The sequence below is a fragment of the Peromyscus leucopus genome, chromosome 4, assembly GCF_004664715.2.
Source record: "Peromyscus leucopus breed LL Stock chromosome 4, UCI_PerLeu_2.1, whole genome shotgun sequence".
Lineage (NCBI taxonomy): Eukaryota > Metazoa > Chordata > Mammalia > Rodentia > Cricetidae > Peromyscus > Peromyscus leucopus.
Genome location: NC_051066.1, coordinates 15,415,232 through 15,438,377, shown reverse-complemented (window position 1 = coordinate 15,438,377; position 23,146 = coordinate 15,415,232). Strand labels below are relative to the sequence as shown.

At 45.5% G+C, this 23,146-nt stretch overlaps 1 protein-coding gene across 11 annotated transcripts in view; it reads right to left on the bottom strand.

The window, feature by feature from the left end:
• The window catches only part of Ehmt1 (euchromatic histone lysine methyltransferase 1), a 173,245-nt gene that overhangs the window by 3,638 nt on the left and 146,461 nt on the right, over positions 1-23,146 (bottom strand). For 10 of the 11 annotated variants that reach the window (XM_028868685.1, XM_037204717.1, XM_037204713.1 and 7 more), the window contains 8 exons: positions 21,200-21,304; positions 14,068-14,222; positions 13,001-13,168; positions 12,670-12,814; positions 11,910-11,987; positions 10,631-10,746; positions 9,704-9,790; positions 9,168-9,246 (listed from right to left, as the gene is read on the bottom strand). In XM_028868685.1, coding sequence (XP_028724518.1) covers positions 9,168-9,246; positions 9,704-9,790; positions 10,631-10,746; positions 11,910-11,987; positions 12,670-12,814; positions 13,001-13,168; positions 14,068-14,222; positions 21,200-21,304 — 933 coding nt within the window. Of the gene's footprint in view, positions 1-9,167; positions 9,247-9,703; positions 9,791-10,630; positions 10,747-11,909; positions 11,988-12,669; positions 12,815-13,000; positions 13,169-14,067; positions 14,223-21,199; positions 21,305-23,146 lie in introns of those variants that run through there. The other variant, XM_037204720.1, reaches the window with a different exon arrangement.

The following is a 23,146-nucleotide window of genomic DNA, read 5'->3' as shown; positions in this document are numbered from 1 at the left end:
TTACAGAAGAATCAGTGGGATCTAATGAGGCGCTACTGGCTATTTAACCCTCCTCTGCAGAAAGGAACACGACGGGAGTACACCACCGAACAGAACTCTGAGAGAGAGGCCAACTGCAAAAGGAGCAGAGATGAAATCAACCTCAATGCCCCAAAAAGACAGAGAGACTATGTGCTGCTGACTTCTGTACTCCACTGGCAAGCGAGAAAGGCAGGCTAGAGACACCACGCCACTTTCTGCATAAGCACAGAAGAAGTACCTTTATTTGTACAAATGGCCTTGTTCAGGAACAGGAAAACAGTACCATGACCAAAGTGTCCATTTCCTTTTAAAGCTCCTTATTTGAAATCCTTACCCCACATTGAGAGAATCAGTAGGACCAGGAGATGGGGCCTTAGGGAGGTGACCACAGCTGAGGGTAAAGCCTGTGTGGAATCAGTGCACTCACAAGAGAGACTCCAGAGAGTTCCTGCCTCACAGGGACACAGTGTGAAAGCACTGGCTATGAACCAAGAGATGGCCTTCACCAGCATGACAGTTGTGAAGAACAGGCTAAGTGGGTGTCAGTGTTAGTGACAGCAGCCAGAGAAAAATCCAATATCCGGTAACAGAACACAGAACATGCAAAGAAGCACAATTATTCTGAGCAAGATTTTAATATACTTTCTACTTTTAGAACACACAAGTCTTCGGCATAATGAAAAGTCTGATAAAATGCTTGGATAGCATGTATGAAATCCTGGGTCCAATCATCCAGCACCCCAGTACAAACAAACAAAAACCAGTCATTTTATTTTTGGGAGTTCTGATGCTTAAGGTAAAGGCACCTGCTATCAAACCTAACAACCTGAGTTTGATCTGCAAGACCCACATGGTGAAAGGAGGGACCCAACTCCTGCACTTGTCTTCCAACCTCTACACATGTCACCAAGACAAGTTTGAAGAGGAGAGTTTGAGAGAAGATCTGACTCTGTGAGCCCAGACTGCCTTCAGCACAGGTGCTGAGACGGCAGAGACACACGCGCCGCCACGCCTGAAAGAACACAATTCTGAAAGTTCCAAATCTGAATTCACTAAGACATTGACACAGCTGCACAGAAAGACGAGTACAATACTTCAAGTCCTCAGCAGAGTATACCCTAAGAAGCAAACAACGGCAGAGGGCAGGACATGCCACCAGCAGCTGTGCTGTATGTGTATGGTCCAAACATCAGCAAGGCTACTCTGATACAGACTTTCGAGAACCCAGACCCGAGCTACAGGTGAGGTCAGGGTGGCTCTCAACCTGAGCAGAGAAGTGACCACCTATGGCCATGTGTCACACTGGTGACTCCAACTATGACTTCATAGAAACACAAGTTTCAGCATCTTGGCTAGGTGTGGTGGTACTTTTAATCCCAGCCCTTAGAAGGCAGAGAAGAATCTGTGAGTTCTAGGACATCCTGGTCTACATTGTGAGTTCCAGACAAGACAAGGCTACAGAGTGAGACCTTGTCTCAAGGGAGTGAGGGGGAACAAAGTGGGCTTAGAGATATTTGCTAAGTGGCTATGAGCACTGGATGCTCTTCCAGTGGACTTGGGTTGATTCCCAGCTTCCATACAGCAGGTCACAACCAAAAGCAACTCCAGTTCCAAGGGATCTGGTGCCCTCTTCTGATCTCTGAAGGCACCAGGCACACACATGGTGAACAGAAATACAGTACACACAGGCAAAATACTCATGCATATAATTTTTAGAAAAAAAGAAAGAAATGAATACCTAGCAGATACTGTTCTATGAAATCTCTTCTCATAAAGGACACAGGAGTCCCATAGAAAAAACGAGACTGCAAGTGTGAGGCTAGGTTGGACACAGGAAAGGTAATAGTGCCATAAAACAGCAAGACAGGTAAGGGGCAGTAAGTCTGTGGGACCTAAAACAAGATTAATGTGCACATCAGAGAGAAGCTGTAACTGATCAAAACAGTCCAAGTACATTAAAAAAAAAGACAGACAAAGGGTGATAAGCACACACCAGTAATTCCAGCACTTGGAAGGCAGAGGCAGGAAGATGGCCACAAGTTCAAGACCAATCTAATCTAGACAGTAAATCCTATCTCAAAACACACAAAGGGGGAAAAAATTGAAAAACAAATTTCCTTTACATCTGGCAATTTTTCACATCTGCCTCATTCTAGAAATAGGCAGACACAGGGTCAGGACAGAGTATCTATCTGCCTTCTCCCAAGGAAAAGCCAATGGCTGGAGATAGGTGAGAAAATGTATTCGTTTTCCTTAAAAAAAAAAAAAAATCTGGGCTGTGGAGATGGCTGTCAGTGAAGTGCCGCACACAAAGCATCTGAGGTGAGATCTCAACAGCCATGCAAAAGCAAGGGGACGTGCCACTGTGTCAACAACCCATCTAGCCAAATCAAGATAAGGGAGAAAGCAACACGACACCTGATGCCAACATTTGTCCTCTACACACACACACACCCCAAAATAAACATGTCCTTAGATGAATGTGAACAGTATGACAGAAGTCCCTGGTGGTACAGAGATGTCAGATAAAAGCGGACAGCCAAGGCCCACAGGTACCAACTTCCACTAAGAACTTGAGAACACAGGTAGAAAGAATATGGTGCCACCAGCACAGGTGTTACTGGGCCTCATGAAACAAGTATAGTAACACCTGGGGACAGACATGTCCAGATGGCAGGACCTCTGCCAAGTAATAACCAGCGTCTTCAACAGAAGAGATGGGAGGCCCTGGGAATGCTGTTTTTGATGCAGAAGGTGTGAGCCCAGCCCTGACTCACTCTGGGAATCTACTCAGCGCAAAGTACTTGGAAAAACTGGGGGACTGTGTGAGAAAGCTGGCACCAGATCACAGCCACCTTATATATGGTTGGGTGTGAGGGCAACGCCTCAGCTGTTCATGAGATACACACTAGTGGAGTGGAGTAAGATTGTTTGTACACTTTGGATGGATGGATGGAAGGAAGGACAGAAGGAAGGAAGGGAGGGAAGAAAGAAATTAAGCAGGAAATGCTGACTCTGGTGGCAGCATGGTCATTGTCACCGTTCTGTAGGTCAGAACATTCCCACAGTACACGTCAAAAAAGAAGCTGCCGTGACTACGGGAAGCAAAATATCCAAAGAAATGGCAGCCAAGCAAATACTCTTTTTCCTTGGCTGCCCTTTCTTTTATCATCTAGATGAAAGATTTCTTTAAAATTAGAAAAGGGCAGCCGGGCAGTGGTGGTGCACTCCTTTAATCCCAGTAATCGGGAGGCAGATCCAAGCGGATCTCTGTGAGTTCGAGGCCAGCCTGGTCTACAGAGTGAGATCCAGGACAGGCACCAAAACTACACAGAAAAACCCTGTCTCGGAAAAAAACAAACAAACAACAACAACAAAAGGTCAACAGAGAAAATTAAATCCAGGAATATACAGCATAGGTGAGCAGATGTGGGTGGCAGGCAGGTGAGATGGGAGGGAGCCATACTACAACACAAACTAGGACAGAATGTGGGACAGACAGGGAGGAGGTGCTTGCTCAGCAGCAAGAGGAGCCTGGTTATTTCCAAGCAATCCAACAGGGGCTACTGTAGTTACTATAGCCTGTTCCCTGCTGCACAGAGTCATTTCCGTCCACTTGCGTTTTGAACCACCTCACAGAGCACAAACCATCCACAGATGTCAAGAGGGGAGGGTACTTCCCACAGGGGCCTGGCAAGTGTCTCAAGGTGCCAGAGAGGCTGGCTGTGAGCCTGTGGGTCTATGGCCCTAGGCAGGACTCCGGAAGCTACTATTTGTATCTAGAGATATTTCTGTCCAGAACTACAAGCCTAGACATGACTAGTGCCATACTTTAAACCGATCCTTCCATCTGGAAGCTTCTAACTTATACCAAATACTCCTAGGGTGGAAGCTGTGGTCACCCTCATACACACGTTGTTGTTGCTCGAAGAATGAGCCTTAGCATGCCCCAGAGAACTTGTGCAGCTGTCAAGTGTACACTCACTGACCCAGAGCCCCAGAGGCTGTCCCCAAATTGGAGAGCCTTGAATGCACCACTGCTGGGCTTCTCACCCTTACCCCTGCCTAGATTCTTTAGCTCAAAATGAAGGATGAGGCCACTGAAGCATGTTTGGTCACTGACCAGAACCCAGCTCAGAAACTCACAGAGGCCACAAGCAAAGGCTCTAGGACCCAGAAATGAAGGGTTGCTCTCAGGCCTTCAACTCTGCCCTTGGAGCAAGCAATTTTCCATGCCTAACTTTGGCTCCAGCATACTAACTTAATGGCAGTGCTGTTAATGCCCACCTTTTCCAGAACAAGGATAGTGTGGAGCTGCCATACCTTCTTTGAATGGGCGTCATCCAGACCATTTCTCCTGCTCAGAGCCTGTCAGAGTCCTCAAGGAATTGCCAAGTCCCTTATAAGTACCTGAAGTTTGTCCCGAGTTTCTTTGATCTGGACACATAGACCTCAGCATGATCACAGGATATAGTGCACATGAAAGGATATCAGGAATCCTGTGCCCAGGGGTCTGAATGAGGCAAGAAGATACATGTGGATAGGTTCTGGTAAATGTGGTCACCAACATGGTGCTCATCAGGTGGACCCCCTATGGGGTCTGAGCAGGTATAGGAACCAGAAGGCCTTGGCATATTTACAGCTTTGCTGTCCTCTGAATGAACAAAAGAACCACTGATACGGTATCATTTAAGATACAGGAATGCAATGTTGATGAGGATGGCCGCACATCAGGGATGGTAAGGGAGACAACACAGGAAGTGATGGAAGGACAGGGAGGACTCTCCTAAGAAGTCTTGACAGCGTGCGAGTGTTCACAAGACTCCTATACTAACATCTCCTGGTAGGGAAGGGAAGTGGTTCCCCTCTAAAGACGGTATTCAAGGGACAAAAGGCAAAAATTACACATCCTGAAAAGGGCAAATGAGACTATCTTTATTCATATAGCACATAATTGCATATGCAACTCCTAATCAATAACCCATAAAAGGTACCAAAACTAAAAGGTGAATATGGCAAGGTCAACCAAAAAACCCAGCCACTTTTAAGTACTACCCATAATCAGTTGAGAAATGAAATGAAAAGCAATACCAATTTTTTGTTGTTGTTGTTATTGTTTCTTGTTTTTCAAGACAGTTTTTCTCTGTGTAGCTTTGCGCCTTTCCTGGAACTCACTCTGTAGCCCAGGCTGGCCTTGAACTCACGGAGATCCGCTTGGCTCTGCCTCCCGAGTGCTGGGATTAAAGGTGTGCGCCACCGCTGCCCAGCAGCAATACCGTTTTTAACAACCATGTATAATAAATAAGATCTACTTACTGAACAGGGAGGCTCTGCAAGGAGAGAAAAGACCTAGTGGCTCTGGACACCCACAGCTGCAGTGTCACACCCCTGAGTAGACGAGAATTGATCTAACTCCCAGCCAAGACTGCAGAGCTGCTGGTCACGCAGACACCATGACTGACTCTCAGACTAACACACTCAGGAAAAGGGACAGTCTGAGAACTGACACCACCTGCACAAGTTAAACTTTGCCACCAAGAGGATGGCACTGGTTTAAGAGTCAGAAATCAGACAAGGAACAAAACATGTTTCAGACATAGCAGCACATGAGTGAGAAACTGTGTCTTGGCCAACAGTGCCTAGATGACTACAAATCCTCACAGACAGACACAAACCCAGCTCTCACCTTAGACCACTCACCAAGGTCCAGATGCAAACGAAGTTTCTACAGAAAGACATGGGAGAAAAGCTTCCTGATCTTAGGGGAGACAGAGATTCCTCAGGGCACAACGGACTGAACATTAAAAACATTGGCCGGAGAGATGGCTTGGCAGTTAAAGAGCATTGGCTGCTCTTCCAGTGGACCTGGGATGCCAGTACCTACATGGTGGCTTACAAACATCTGTAACTCCAGTTTCAGGAGATCTGATTGCCTCTCTAGCCTGTGTGGGCACCAGGCACACACATGGTGAACAGACATACATGTAGACAAAATATAGCATACACATAAAAATGAAGTAAAACAAAAATTATTTTTAAAAAATAAATCTGGTAGGAACTAGAGAGATGGCTCAGTGGGCAAAGAGCTTGCTGTGCAAACACGAGGAACTATGTTCAGAACGCCAGCACACAGGAAAACCTGAGTCGGGCAGTACACACCTGAACCGTGGAAAAAGACCTCAGGGGTCTGCTGGCCAGCTAGCCTAGCCAACCTGAGCTATAGTGCAGTAAAAGATCTAGTCTAAAAAATAAGGTAGAACAGACATGATGTATACACGTTTAAGCTCAGAATTCAGGAGGCACAGGGAAGCAGATCTCTATGAGTCTGAGGCTAATCTCTATGGTCTACACAGCAAGCTCTAGGCTGGCCAGGGCTACAAAGTGAGACTATACTAAAAACAGCCAACAATGCCAGGCTTGGTGGCTCATGCCTTTAATCCTAGCACTCAGAGGCAGGCAGATCTCTGTGAGTTCCAGGACAGACTGGGCTGTTCTACAAAGAAACCTTGGCTCAAAAAACCAAAAAAAAAAAAAAAAAAAAAAAAAAAAAAAAAAAAAAAAAAAAAAAAAAAAAAAACCATAATAATAATAATACAGCAATAGCAAGTCCACAGAAGATATAAGGATATCTAAGAGACACAAAAGAAGTTACTCAATATTATCAATCATTAAGGAAATGCAAATTAAAATTATAGTAAATAAGTCAAGCATAGTGGTTCATGCCTGGTATCCCAGCTCTTGGATGGTTGAAGCAGGAAGAAGTTCAAGATCACCCTGACCTGCATAGAGAGAACCAGGATGGATGGACAGATCAGAAGATATACATGAAATAGTGTCTGGAGCCAACATGGTTACTATTACCTGTAATCTGAGCACAGGGATGCTGAGGCAGGAAGATCAGTCACTACAAGTTTGAGGCAAGCCTGGTCTACATTACAAGTTCCAGACCAGAACTACATAGTGAAACCTATCTCAAAAAACCAAAAATAAACAAATAAATATACTTAGAACATATGTGTGCATATAAAAAAATTTAAATAAAACAGTGTTGGGCCAGTGAAATGACTCAGTGGTTAAAGACACTTGCTGCCAAGCCTGACAAACCAACCTGAGTTTGATCCCTAGACCTACGAGGTAAAAGAAAAGCTGATTCCTGCAAACTGAATGTACACATGCACGCACTCGCGCGCACACACACACACACACACACACACACACACACACCAAAAGTACCAAAACACCCGTTTTTTTTTCCCCCAAAGTGGCTCCTTTGAAACCTCTTTGGAAAACTGGTAGTTTCTTTTAAAATTACACATCTTTATCACGTTGTAAGTTACATCAAATAATGTGGTAAGATGGTAAGATCACAGCTGCCAAAAGTGACTGTCTACTCAGTGTGGTGCTCATCAGATGCCAGCAGAAGGTTGAGACTCTGCCCGGCTGATTTTGAAACTGGTCCCAAGGTAAGTGGCATGAACTACAGTAACTCAGACTCAGCAGGAGGAAGCCCAGGCGTCGAGGACACTTCACTGCTGAGTGCTGGTAAAGAGACACAAGTGCCAACATCAATTCAACACACAGAACTCAATCGGTGTGGCTCCAAATCTGAAGGCAAAACCATTTCTGGGAATAATTTGTGTTTTACAAAAATACAAGTAAGGTCTACAAAAGCCCACAGAGTGTATAACTGAGAGACTGGTGACATACTACCAAAAAACACCTCTCATTGAAGGCAGCAAGGGATGGCGTGCACCAGGACATGTGTCCACACCAACAAGAGGGGAGCTCTCATCATCAGCCCTGCATGGTTTTACACACACAAGCACACAGGAAGACAAAAGCTATCTCAATCAAGGAATTGGTGCACTGCTCATAGAAAGACACTCTTGAGCCAGAGAAACATGTTTGTTTTTTGTTTGTGGGGTGTTTTGGTTTGTTTGTTTTGTTTCTAAAATGTATTCCAGGCTGACCTAAAACTAGACAAGGAGACGAGCTGAACCTCTAGCATGTGCCGTGACACCTGGTTTTTGTGGGGTTTGGTGGTTTCCTTCCACCACCCCACCACACCCCCATGAGGATGGGTATTTTCCTACATGCACATCTGTGCATCATATGAGTGCCTGGAGTCCATGGAGGCCAGAGGCATCAGATCCACTGGAACTAAAGTTAGAGTTTTGAGGTGCCATATGCATGCTGGGAATTGACCCCAAGTCCTCTGGAGTATCGAGCACTGCTTTTAACTCTGTGCCATCTTTCTAATCCCCACATCTGGCTATAATTTAAATCTGGCTTCACAAACGCTACCTTCTTAGGTGACTTCAAGAGTGAAGAGTCTCTGGGGATAATATTGATGCCATGATTGGGTAGCTACATTAGAGATTAGAAAACCTTTATTTCCTTACCCGGCTACACAGACTGTGAGCTTTAGGATGTATTTACTTACTACTTACTTATTTTAAACAAGGTCTCACCACATAACTCTGGCTGGCTTCCAATTCACAGAGCTCTGCCTGTCTCTGTTCCCAAGTGCTAGGACTAAAGGGGTGAGCTACCACACCCAGCTTTAAGAAGATTTTAAATAGCATTTCCTGAATTCAGAAATAGTGATGGGCTGAGGTAGTCTTAGCACCTTTCCACTGGCCCCAGAAGCCATTAGAAACCCTAACTCCTTGAGCAGACCAAGCTTGGCCCTCTATTCTCTCCCAATATAGGATGTTAATACCCTGAGATCAATGGAAACACAAAGGACACCCCCACTGCCAGCATTTCTGGATCCCTTGCTGCTTCCCATGACTCCATAAGCTGCTCCCTATTGCTTGGTCTCAGAGGAGCAGCCTGGGAACTGGGGCACACAGTGAGGAGTCCCAGGTAGCTCCTCTCTTGAGGTAGATGACTTGCTATAGCAGCACAGAGTCTCCCAAGTTAGGTGCCTATGACTTGAACACCAAAATAAGTCCAGAACTATGTGGTAAAACCTAACAGATCTTCAATGAGCCTATACTCAACAGCAGCAGGGTACTCATCAGAGTGACTCCAGGGCTAGCCTACCTGTGCAGACATTTTCCAGAATCTACCAAAACTAACTATGCAAGTTTGACATTTTGCAGTCATTTGCTCATATGCTTTGGCCATTCATAACAATTTACCTTATTGTCAAGATCAAAGAGGTAAGAGTCCTCTTCCCGCACATCAGCTTCAGAGTCTGAAATCAGCTCCCCTACGTATCTGTAGTGAGAAAAGGGAAGACCCACCTCACCTCTGTGCCCTCAGACAAGGAACAGTGCCAAGGAAGGCAAGGATGCAGACATGGGATACTCTGAAACGGTTCTATGAGCTAAGCTGGGGTCTGGAACTGGCCCCACGCATCTGCAGTACAAGGTAAGGACCAAGGATGGCTTACCAAAGCTACTAGAACTGTGTAGGATTCTTGAAGCTAACACTTTAGTGAGTGAGATAGGAAATCTGAGTACAACTGTGGAGCTAGCAGCCACAGTCTGGCATCTAGAGCCTGCTGGTGCAATCAGCATCTCTACTGCCTTACATGCATGACAGTGAATCATATGCTCCCAGGGGCTTCTTAGAGCACAAACATGTATGAGGAGTACCAGAAGTGAAAAAAAAGAAAACAAGAAACAAAACACAAAGTTATCAACAGAGCTGTGGGGCTCTGTGACCCACTTACTCGCAGACAAAGGTGCCCAGTGGGATATCCTGGAGGGACCGCACACCCCAGCCCATGTCCTGTGTCCGATAAAGCTGCAGCCTTGCCCTGGAAAACAGGTAGAGGGGAGGTGGGCATGTACCTGATGGTCAGCAAACCAGCTTGTATCCATTCTGAAATGAGTGAGATGAGCAAATAGAGAAAATGATGCAGGTTCCAAATCAAGAACTATTATAGCTCTGCAAGTGACTGAGAGCAGTTCCAGTCACCTGAGAGACCCAGTCCTGGACCCACACACACAGGAAGCTGAGACCCAGGACTCAGACTGTCAAAGCACAAAGTAGAGGAGGCCTGGCTTTCCTCAACTGTAGGGGCTCAATCTGTGAGGTAGCAGTGAAGACTACGGTATTCACTCTACAAGTGCTTCCTCTAGAACCCAGACTGCTGCCATCGTTTACTTAGGGCGTGTGCCAGCAGCAAGCAGCCAGGCAGGCTCCTAGAGGCTACGCAGGCTCCAGGTAGACCATGCTACAAGACACCCTCAGATCATGCCCATCCGATTGGCCCATCTGTAAATATGGTGAAGAGGGAACAGAAGACAACTGTGTCACTCTGTCCTTGGTGTACTATACATGGACCACAACTATGCATAGAACCTGATTCTCACTGTGACACAGGAAACACAGGTAAGCAGTGGGGGCCAAGTACCAGGAAGGACCCAGCAGTCTGAGAAAAGCCATCAAACACCACCATTCTCAATGTTAGCTGGCTTTCTCTAACACTGAACAGAAAAGGCTCTAAAACCAAATGAAACAAGTCTACTCATATCTGAGCCAGTCTAGCTCAGCTGGTTGTACGCACGCACGCACGCCTTCCCCAGACATTGGCTCCACTCACAAATATACACGATCCTGGCCCAGTACGACCTAACGCACCTACACCCCTCACCTGAGACCATTCTGCACCACACGGTTGCGGCAGTTCCTCCAGCACGAGCAGGCATGATTGCACTCGAAGATCAAGGGTGGCTCTGCCATGTTAAACTCAGGCAGGAGTCGGCCGTCCTATTAACAGATGGCCACAAGGGCCAGCAGATGTCAACCAGCATTCTTTAAAATGAACTTTAATAACATATTTTCACAAAGTGCCTGCTCTGGCCTCAAATATACATAAACACAGTGGTTTATGGACACACTTTAACAGCTGGGGGAATAACAGGGTCAGGCTCCACATCTGTGGTTTGAATAGAAATTTCACCAGGTATGATACAGGTTTGAGGGCCTCTTGGGGAAAATCCCCCTGGTTCCTGCCTGGCTATGCTGTTCCCCTAACCAACCCCCTGCCCCGTCTCCAGTAGTTAGGACCTTCTGGCTGCTCCTAGAGAATCCAGCCACATGCCCTCTCCCTTTCTTCAATTCAAGTCTGTCTACAGGTGACACATTAGGACCATGTGCACTTCGGAGGCTTGAGGGGTCTTCTCCACAACTAGGACTCTTGATCAGAATGCTCCTAAGCTAAGCCCAGCATGAGCCCTACTCTGAAGACAACTGATACCTGCCAGCCCCATTCCTCACCCTAAGCACGCCCATCCCCATGACCTCTCCTCTTCTAAACCAAGAACACGATGCTGCTCTCCTTTGCAGCCCCCTTCACTTCACTCAGGACATCCTAGCACCACGACCTCTGAAGTGAAGACTATGCACCTCCCCTCCCCCACACTCTGTCCTTGAGCGGCATCCTGGGCTTCAAGGCTCTACTGTCTCAGTGTCGCCTCCCACTAGCAACGGCAGTCACTTGGAAGCCTGTGACCCTCCCCTCGGGCCGATGTGTCTAGTGATACTCCATCTAGCCTAGCCCTGGACTAGTCTTTCTACCAAGCATCTGTCTCTTTGGACACTTGTGTATGACAGGGTTCACCAAACAAAAACACCACCGAAGTTTCCTCTTAAGGCCATACAAGAACAGCCACTGTACCACTGTCTAGGGAGTCACAAAGGACATGGACTCCAGCCTCAGGACTCTGGCAAACTACACCTTAGCCCCACAATCTGCTTGGAAGAGCTCTTCACTTTCAGCCTGTCACCTCCTCCTACTTGTTTTCCACAACCAGCTCACCTCCAACTGTCCCAAAGTCACCAGAACACCTTAGAATCAGGAAACATGTTCACAGACTCACTTTCACAGAACTTACCACATAAGCACATGTGAAGCAAATGTGCTTCCTCACCTTATCATACCAGCAGCGCATGCTGAGCTGGCCACACATGCAGGTGCTAGAGGAGCAGTCATCTACGCATACGCAGTACTGGGAACAGAGTACACAGCATGTCAGACAGGCACCACAGTCCTGCTACCCTATTCCTCCCCCCTTGCAATCACCACCAAATGCTCTGGAAAATCTCAATTGCCTTTAATTGCCAGAGGCTCTCTTAGGAGCAATGTAGAAAGCGTGGGACATGCTGAGGAAAACGTACCATGTTGGCAGGGAACAGGTAGAGTTTAGACAGGGGCAGCCTGCATGGTGGCTTGAGGCACTTGAGGCCAGGAAAGATGAGGGACAGAATCTCACAACCAAGCAAAGCTTATACAGCTCATCCTGTGTGAGAATTAGGTGACTCCTATAAGCACAACCATAAGGATAACCCTTTCAAATAGGTCCAATTTCAGCCAAGAAAGTCAGGTGGGAAAGCTGTTGGTTGGGCAGTAGCTGCTAGGACTGAGGGGCATGAAGTGGTCACTTCTTAGATCTGCATGGCCCCTGTTAGTCACGACTCAAGGACCAGGCAATCAGGGAGCACTCAAGGCCTTCAGAGTATGCTAAGAGAACCAGTGACACGCCTGACTTGTATATCTCTTCCGTCTCTTTTCTGGGAGGCAAGTGCAGAGAGAACAGGATCTCCTGGGCAGCTTCTACGGGCCTTCTTCCAGAATGGTGCTAAGTCCTAGGACCCAGTTCTAGGGACCTGCCACCCCTTCTTCCCACCAACCTGCAAATGAGTGATGTTCCTGTCAATGTTCATGGGGGACGTCACGCAGTTCTGGGAGACATACTTATAGTTGGTGGGACATAACTCACTATCCACAGCATTGACACAGGGAATGGGAATGCGTTCATACCCTCGAGCAATGTCTCTGCAAAGGAAAAGGGAGACGTTACTTCTGCTGTTTCAGATTCTGCCTCATGGAGACACAGTAGCCAACCAGTGCCCACACTAGGCTGGCTCCTGGGAGCTGAGCTTCAGAACCATTTGTTCCCATCTCTTCTAGTCTGTCTGTCAATGGTCTGCTAGAGTCCTCTCAGTCTTAGAACCTTCTCACCTGCTCACCGTCTTCTCAACAGCAACAGGCTTGTCAGGGGCCGAGTCCCGAAGCGCTTTGCTCATCTGCAGAGCGCTCCACACCTGGGAGTTGAGGCTTGCACACTGCAAGGGAGTCTCTCCTTCCTTGTTTTTCAAAGTCACATCTGAATCCCGAGAAAGAAAGAGGCTAAAAGGGAAAATGTAACCAACAAACATCCAGATCTGAATTTAGAAGAAACACAGTTAAGAAACGTTAAATGAATAGCTTTCTGTTATGTAGCACTCAGCTTACTAGTTCAGTGACTCTGGAACAAAGCCATGCCTCCCAGGAGTACACCTGCTCCCGGCCATATTTACAGTAAGGCGTCAGTTTTCTCATCTGAACTTATGTGCAGGAGCTAAGAATGCCTATTTAATTTTTCTTAGATTTTGCTTTTAATTTTGCCCTTAAAGACAAAGGGAAATGATGATAGAGAAAAGGTGTTTGGGGTCTGCAGAAGGCCAGCATGGCACATCTGCCTGATAAGGGTAAGCACAGTTGCCACACTGGGGCTAGAGCACATGGACTGCCATGTCCAGGCCAGAGACTTGCAAGTGCCACAAGGCCATTTCATTTATTCCCAGGTGACGTAGGAGCTACCTACTCATCAGAGCAGTCACTGCCGTCCTTCTCCTTCTAAAGACACATAGCAGAGACGCTACACCAGGCAGACCACTGCTGCTGTGGGAAAGAATTGTGAAGGGCCTGCTTAAAAGGGCCCAACTTCCTATATTTCCACCCCTACAAGGGGAGTACCAAGAGCACCCAGTTCCTGATGGAAGCTGTGAGTCAAACTGTCCCCCCACTGTTGGTGGGTCTGAGACTTGGTCAAAATTCAACTAAGAATTTGGATGGGGTTTTTGGTTTGTTTCTGTTTTCTATGACAACTATGACCCAAAGCGCACCATAGCTGGTCTGAGACGTCAAATGGGAAGATATTTCTCCACCTATACTGCATCAGCTCCAGGTAGTGTGGAAATAGTCATTTAGCAGCCACTCTGGGCAGCCTGGTGGCAAGGGCTATATTGGTGCAGGGCCACACTCACACAACACAGTCGTAGCGATTCTCTCTGGCTGCAATGTGCAGAGGTGAGTCTCCATGGATATTCACGGCATGCAGGTCACACTTGGCAGCCAGAAGTATTTCAGCTATGTCCACACAGCCTGAGAACGCTGCCCAGTGCAGACAAATGTTCTCCTCCTGCACAGAGATCAAATTGAGAGCACAGTGAAGATGGTTTCTGGCTCAGAACATAATGCTAGGGCTAGGCAAAGACAGCTTTTGTACTGAGTACAGCTGATTATTCCTGCACAGGCTACACTAGAGAAGGGATCTGTAGTTCACCAAACAGAGCAAAATTCCTATCTAAACTACAGCATTTAAAAAAAAAATTTTTTTTTTTCATTTTGAAAGTAATATAGTATAGGGTTGGCAAGATGGTGCAACGGCCAACATCACTTGCTTCTCTTACAGAGCACCAAGAGACTGGAGTTTGATTCCCAGCACCCATATTATGTGGCTCACAACCATCTATAACTCCAGTTCCAAGGGATTCAACAACCATACACACACACACACATGTGCAAACACATACAAATACAATTTTTTTAAATTAAGGGGGAAAAGTAATAATCACACATAGACTATTTTGAAAATAGAGTAAAAATACAGAATTATATCACCTAAAACAGGGTAGTTATTAACATAACAAGTAGTACACTTTTCTTCTACTTATTTTAAAAAGTGGTATTCACTTCTCAACAGACCTATGTAAACTATTAAGACTGAACAACACCTATATAAGATTTGAAAATTACAAAACCTGGTGCCAGGGAGATGTGAGATTATTGAGCAAGTAAAAGCACTAATGACCTAAGTTTGATCCCCAGAACTCACATAAAGGTGAAGAAAAAAACTGAGAAAATATTGACAGTTGCTGACTTCCAGGGAAGAGTTCCTTTTCTTAACAGCCCCTGACAGGTCAACCACACATCATACAAGCACAACTGGATTTGGTGGGTTATTTAAAATAAAATAATGGAGGACATTAAGCTGGGAAGGGGTGAAGAGGTAAGATGTGGATCTGGGGATGTTAGGAGGGAAGAGTAGGTGGTCAATATATGAAATTCTCGATTAATAAAATATTAACTAGTTTTTAAAAGGCAGGAGCTGCAGAGCCGACTCAGTGGTGAAGAGCTGTTGCTGCTCTCCCATGAGGACTGGAGTTTGGCTCCTAGCACCCATATAGTGGCAAGACATCTGCAGATTACTCTAAGTCCAGCTCTGAGGGATCTAACATCTTCTGGATTCTGAGTGCGTGCACACATGTGCCCAGGTGCGCACTCGCGCGCGCACACACACACACGCACACACACACACACACACTTAAAAACTCATGAAGTAATACTTACTATATTCTCATGTCAGGACACAATAGCCCCAAGCCCCTGTTGACCTCTGCCCATCCTAAGCTCACCATCCCTCTGAGGGCTCACCTCAACTGGGCCTGCAACTATAAGCTACACATGATAAAGCCTCAGAGCTTTCCCTTCAATTGAATGAACAGCCCACATCCTAATTTACTAACTTTAATTTACTGAATGTTCCTGTTTTCTCCTCTGGAATGCAATACTAATGAGCATTCTTATCCTTTCTTTCCCCTCTCCCTCTTTTTCTCGATCTTCTGGATTATTTCTCAAGGTTAAACCCTCAGAGGTAGAATTGCTGGCTACAGATATAAAAAAATTGGCTTGAAGTGGCTTCCCCTCTAAAAGCAGCTCATTATGGCTTCTTTCCCCTCAGGAATCTTCAATAATTTTCACAACAGCCATAAACAAAAGTCTAGCTTGACCACCCCTTAGTTGCTGGAGAGTCCTTGTAGGGGAAGCCATTCCAGGCCCCATGGTATCAGAGCTGCCTTCTCTGGCAAGGGGGCAATGCCAAGTCACATCCCAGGGACCCATCCTGCAGGCCCTCAGGGGTCACATCCATCTGTAACACTCTGGTGCTCTCCAACAATCGGACTGTCTGCCTTCCAATGTCCACATGCTAAGGTGCAGTCAGGGCTTTTCAATTCAACGAACACTCAAAACATAAAAACAGACCAGAGACAGAGTGTACTGTCTATCATCCTCACCCACAAACTGCCCCAAGCACAGGCTTTATTGTTTCATCTAGTTCTAAAGGAAACACTAAAAGCAAACTCCTTTTAGTAAACATTAGTATTCTGTCGCTATCTTGAGTTCTTCTCTGGTTGCCATCCTCAGTGGTTTTCAGCCCTCTGATTTTATTTGGTTACATCCCACACACATCTGAGAGCTCAGACAAGGTCTTGCCTCCTCAGGGCGATTTTTCCTTATCAGAATGACCTGTGCCGTTTAGCCAGAATGACATTGTTTTCAAATTCTAGGCTCCTACTCTGAGGAGACTGCTTCCTCTCCAGAGCTAAAATGCTGGCCTGCACTTCTGAGCAGCTTCATGTCCTCAGTGGACATGCTCTCCCACCAGCAAGCAATGAGAAACAGCAGTGTGAAATCGTGGGTATCAATTCTAAACAGGCAACAGAGGAGACGGCCAAGGGAGCCGGAAGAGAAGACACTGCTACATGAGTCTGTGGAGACTGGGCTTCCCACTAAGGGACACCATAGACCTGCGAGAAAACACACAAAGATCTTTAGTCTTTCAGCCAGGCAGGAAGCACCATCTGCCTCTAGACCATAAGGTGAGACCCAGGTAGGACCCACTTTGGCAGGGGTAGTTACCATCCTGCACTGAGAACTGCCATCGACTCACCAGACCAGACCAGAGAACATAAGACAATGTAATCAGACAGACCTCACATCAATCAACGACTATCACAAAAAAGGACGCAGGAGCACAGAAGTTAACAGCAAACTGCCATCCGGCTTCAAGCCCCTGACACATGAACAGGCAGTAAAAATGACCACTGACAAATCAGAACTGGTATGGACACTAAACTGGCAGATCTGGCCATTAAGCACCTGATAGAAGCTAAGTAGAGACATGGTAGGAATAGAAAAACAACCCCTCACTCTTTTCCCACCAACACACAATAAAGAACTCCAGAACTTCCAGAGCTGAAAACTATGCCTAAGGTGAAATGAATGAAGAAGAGCAGTAAATCAGAGGACACTAAAGAACCAGGTGAACAAAAAATTAGGTTTGTGGAAAGCCAGTTTCCACAAGCTGACAAGACCATCCAAGGCCATTACAGGACAAGTTCTTACAGTCTAATTCACATGCGGCTAGAGTCCCTGAAACACAAGCAGAAGGCTCATCTGAAGAAATTTTCAAAAAATGACAAAACCCCTAAATCACAGATCTAAGGAATCCAATCGACCTATACATACACAGAAATAAGTAACACCAAGGCACATCCCAAAGTCTTCAGAATAGCTTGAAGGAAAATAATTTATTGCACACAAAGAAACAAAAGTACAAGTTTCCAAAACTTCCTAGCAAGGACCCTACGACACAACACAAACAACAGAAAACCCACTGACCAGAGAGAACACTACACCAAGCAGAAGTATCTTCCAAAGATGAGGCAGGAGGAAGACTATTCTGCCATGAAGAGTGAGGAGCTCAGCATGAACGGCAGGAGGGAGCAACAACAGAGGCAGAAGTCCAGTAAGAGAGGAGCGGCCACCCAAAGCCCAGGCTTCCCCTAAGTGAAGCTGTTCAAGCTCAGCAGTGACGTGTGACCAAGGCTCAGGAGGCCTCACAGGTAACGTAGAGAAACATGCCCTCAAATCTGAGGTAGAAGACAGAAAGAAACAAGGCTTTTTTGCCACATGTGCTCCATCAGCCTCAGCGAGGATGTATGAGGCTGGACTGGCCCCCTTTCTGTGAGGACATCTTGATAGTTGTCCTGCCAGCTCTATGAAAAAGGATGGCTTTCTCCACTGGCAAATGCTCACATGGGAAGGAAAAAAAAAAAGAGCCAGGTGGTGGTGGTGCATGCCTTTAATCACAGCACTTAGGGAAGCAGAGGTGGGCAGAGCTCTGTGAGTTTGAGGCCAATCTGGTCTACAAAACGAGCTCCAGGACAGCCAGGGCTATAACAAAGAGAAACGCTACCTCAAAAAACTAAAAACTTCATCCACACCTCACACCATATACAAAAATTGACTCAAAATATACCACAGGCTTAAATGCAAAGCTAAAAACTATATGCCAATGTAAAAACACAGGAGAAAATCACTTTCAGTTAAGCAGTGATTTTTGTTGTTGTTGTTGTGTTTTTTTTTTTCCAGAGCTGAGGACTGAACCCAGGGCCTTGCACTTGCTAGGCAAGCGCTCTACCACTGAGCTAAATCCCCAACCCCTTATTTACTTATTTACTTATTTATTTATTTATTTATTTATTTATTTATTTATTTATTTAGTTTTAAGATAGGATTTCACTCGAGCCCAGAATGGCCTGGTTGAATTCATAATAATTCACCTGCTTCAGCCTCTCAATTGCTGGGAGTAAGAAATATAAACCATCATGTCCAGCTAAGCAACAGTGTCTTAAATAGAATAAAGGAAGCAGGACCCACAGTTACACAAAAATAAACTATATTCTAATGTTTGCACTTTTTCAGGCCAGTGTGATCTACATAGCAAGTTTCCAGCCAACCAAAGCTGCTCAGTGAGATCCTATCTTGAGAAGGGGGAAATAACAACAACAAAAACAAAAACAGAAAGACAAAGACACACACACACACACACACAAACTGCTGCCACTCAACAAATCATGAGCTAAAGATCTGAATACATCCTTGAACAAAAAACATGAAACAGCAAAAAAGCCCACAAGAAGATAGTAATATCAACAGTAAAAAATTAAATGAAGATTAAAACCACCAGATAATATCTCTACCTATGCTAGTGTCTAGAACTATAAAGAAGTGACCTACTAATCATTGGGGAGGACATGGAGGTACCTAGACTCTCAGAAGCGAGAAACAGCTCTAGCTAGTTTCTATTTACAGGACTCATTTGGGGAAAGTCAGGACACAAATATTCACACCAACTCTGTAACAGCCATGTGTCTACCAATAGAGCACCAGTAAATAGCCATATAAATAGAACGAGCCACCAACAGAGTATATAGTGAACCCAGGATAGTCACTCCCACCGAGGATTAATCTTCATTTTTATAAAACCATGACAAATGGTAAGATCTAGAAAGAAGGCCAACATGGAGAGCTTCAGTGTGGGGATGGCTATGTTCGCCATCTTCACCGTGAACTTTAAGTCCACGTAGTATGCAACTACATGTCAACAAAGAAGTGTCATACTATACAAATAACAAACTTAAGGGCTAAGTGTGGTGACACATGCATTTAATCCCCAAACGAAAGAGACAGAGGCAGACAGATCTCAGTGAGGCTGAAGTCAGCCTGGTCAATATATTGAGTTCCAGGCCAGCCAGAGATAAATGAGACCCTGTCTACAATAAACTAACTAACAAAACAAAACCAAAAGCCAAACTTGACAGTTACCTAATCCTTCCATATTGCAGGAATAGCCACCAACACTTCAGAGCTAAGTGGTATTCATTTCTCAACAAGCTGCACAAGTCAAAGAACTGAACAACACTTAATATAAAATTTGGGGGCCTGTGAGATACAAGATGGCTGAACAAGAAAAAGCACTTGTCCAAGTGTGATGGCCTAAGTGTAATCGCCAGAACTCACATAAAGGTGGAAAAAATGGAATGACTCCTGAAAGTTGTCCTCTGACTTCTATATAGCCCTGTTATATGTATACCCCAACCCTAAATATAACACCTAATTAAAACAAAGAAAATAATAAAACTTAAGAACTTCAGCAGTACCCTAAAATAAAGCCAGATGGCTGACTATGGAAGGCTAGAGGACTAATGTCTCCCACTCATGTAACTGTACCCAACACTGCTTTTAAACACAACTCATGTAAGTGACAGGATCTTTTCATGCTATACTGGACCTTTCTAACATTTCTTTTTTAGTTCCTACTTTTTACTCAACTTGAATTTGCTTAGAATGGACTAGGGTAGCCCTTAAGAGATTTTGTCCCCTCTCTGTAACAAGGCTTCATTATATAACTCTTGAGTAACTTGCAGATTTGGAAAAGCATCTGGAAGAACAATAAAAATAGCAGTTAAAGGAGTTTGAATGAGGGCACAGTGCATGGGTGGAAAAAGGCGTTCTTGGAAGCCATCAGGTTGTTAAATGAGAACCACAGGGCCAGAAGTAGACTGCATTCCTAGGAGTTACTGGCTGGGGAGGGGAGGGCTCTAAGGTCCCACAAGCATAAAGGTATTCTGTTGCTAGTGGCTGCATACCAACAGCTGGCAACACATCTGTGCTGGGCGGTTTTATGGTCAACTGGACACAACCTAGGAGAGGGAATCACCTGGGAAGAGGGAATTTCAATGAAGGAATCGGCCAGGTCAGATCAGTCTCTGGTCAAGTCTGTTAAGCAACTGTCTTCATTAGATTGATGTTTGAGGGTCTACCCTAATAAATTCACTGGTTTCCCAAAGTAAACTCTGGTGGATCAGTTTGTCCTTGGGACCTTTGAAAAGGGGGTAGACATCACTTGCATCTCCTTCTGGAAAGCAATAGATATGTACAATTGTTTCTTTGGTCTGTTATGGGTGCCCTTATCTGGGATGACAGACATTTGTTCAACTATCCACAGGAAAAGTCACATAATATCTAGTGGGATAACAAAACTATTTCTCTAATAATTTCTTGGCAAATGAACTGACTCCATAAAACTGGGCATCCACAGCGTATCTTATATCAGTACATTCACATTTCTTTCTCTTTCAAAATAGCTACTGTAGAGCCGACATAATCATGGCCCCTACATGAGATCTGGTTCCTAGTGACCTTTCTTGGGCTCCTCCTCCAGGTCATTCAGGGACATGGGCCAGCAGAAAAGGTACAGGACAATGATTCACACAAGCTACACACCCCTGAACACTACACAGAGACCAGATTTACGGGGACCCAATACAGGTTCCATGTTCAGTGAGTGAGGTGTAGCCATCATGTGCTAGAACTCCATTTCAGAGATCAAAAGCCCTTCAGATGGAGGGAGCTGCCCAGTGACTTGGTTCCTCCAGCCTTCTAAGAGGCTGTGTCCTTAACGTTCCTAAACCACCATGAAATACTCACATTGTCCCGGATATTGATATCAGAACCTTTGGACAGCAGCAGCTTCACCAGGTCCACATGCTTGTACTCAGTAGCCCAGATCATAGGTGTCCAACCACCATCATCCTGAGTGTAAGAGACAAAAGATAGCACCACCAGACGGCAAGTGAGAGAATGACTTCATGAAGTTTGCTCATAAAGTTCTCCTTGGAGAGCTGTTTTCTGGCAAGTCAAAGTATAAGACCTAGCTCCCACCAAAGGCCCAGCCCCTTTGCAATAAGAGAGGTGGGCTATTGGCTGGCCACTCTGCTCCAGCTAACAGTGTTGTCAGGACTGAACATTCAGTTAGCCTGAACCAACACCCAGAGAGGATCCATAGCAAACTTTGTGGGAAACATGAATAGAATGTTTCACTCACGCTTTTGGCCCTACTGATGACTAAGCACAAGACCAACCAGCAGATGGACTGATGAATATCAGGCACAGAGGTAATTGCCACTGCCTCTTTTGGAAGGCCAAGGTCAGAAAAACCAATCATGTCTGCAGAATGTGCAAGGTCCGTTAGGAATCTCATGAGTTGCCTCCTACTACTATGGTTGAGATCAATGCATGTTAAGTAGCTTCATTTAGACCAGAAAAGGTATTCTGCAAAAACTGCATGGTATGTTACCACTCATCAGTCTGGAGGTGGGAGAGTCTCCTCTCCAACACCTCCTAAGGTCTTTCCTGTACACCCACACTTGCATATCATTGTAGACAAATATAGCCTCCACAAATGAAGGTGATCTCTCTATAGTTGACTACTGGCATCATCTGAGACAATGGGGACATAAAGACGCACAAGCTGCATCAAAGGCCAGCCCAGAGTGACAAGGAATGGAATGCCTCACTGTAACCCAACAGGATGAATAAAGATATAATGCCAGGGGCAGTTAAATAAATCAGGCCATGCTACTTTTAGATAATGAAAAAGGAAGGAAGGGGCCCAACTACAAGCTGCTCTTTTCTAGTCTATGCGGCAGGAGATCACAGACAAGACAGTACAAGGAGCCAGGCCAAAAGCAAAATGGCAGGAAGTGCCTGGGCTAAAAGGCCAGAGATGAGGGAGATGGAAATGCAGCCCCAAACCAAAAATCAAAGGGCCTATTATGGCGTGTATAGAACAATCTTAAAGCTACCTCTTCTGAGATCATTTGCTGGACTTGACATGTACTTGTAGCTATCTACTGTGTGCCTGAACTGTTGAAACACAACCTGATGACTGGGAGCAGGGGAGTCAGGTCGGTAAACACACACGGTGAGACAATGCCAATGCCAAGGAACAAATAAATCTAGGAGGGAGGGCGGAAGCCAGGCTGAGCATGGGAGTTTGGGAGATACTAAACAGACATGAGGAGACCTGGTAGAATACCAAGGATGGGGCCATCAGCCAAGTATTGCAGAAAGGCCCTACAGAGCAGGCGGAGAATGTGGGGATGAGGCCCATGTTAGACATTTTTTTAGTCAACTTAACATACACTAGGGTCATCTGGAAAGAGGGAACCTCAGTTGAGAAAATGCCTCCATCAGATTGGTTTTGTACGCAAATCTGTGGGGGCATTTTCTTGTTTCATAATTGATGTGAAAGGGCCCAGCCTACTGTAGGCACTACTACCCCTGGGCAGGTGGTCTTGGAATATATAGGAAAGCAAGCTGAGCAAGCCATGGGAAGCAAGTCAGTAAGCAGTGTTCCTCCATGGTCTCTGCTTTAGTTCCTGCCTCCAGGTCCCTATCCTGACTTCTATCAATGAAGGAGTGTGACCTGTAAGATAAGAAAAACCCTCTCCATCCCAAGTTATTTTTGGCCATGGTGTTTATCACAGCAATAAAAATTAAGACAAGGCCTTTTAGGACTTGTGGACCTTTAAGGATCTGAACCAAGAGAAGGTGATGCCATGAAGGAGGTGGGACAGCTATGCGATTGAACAG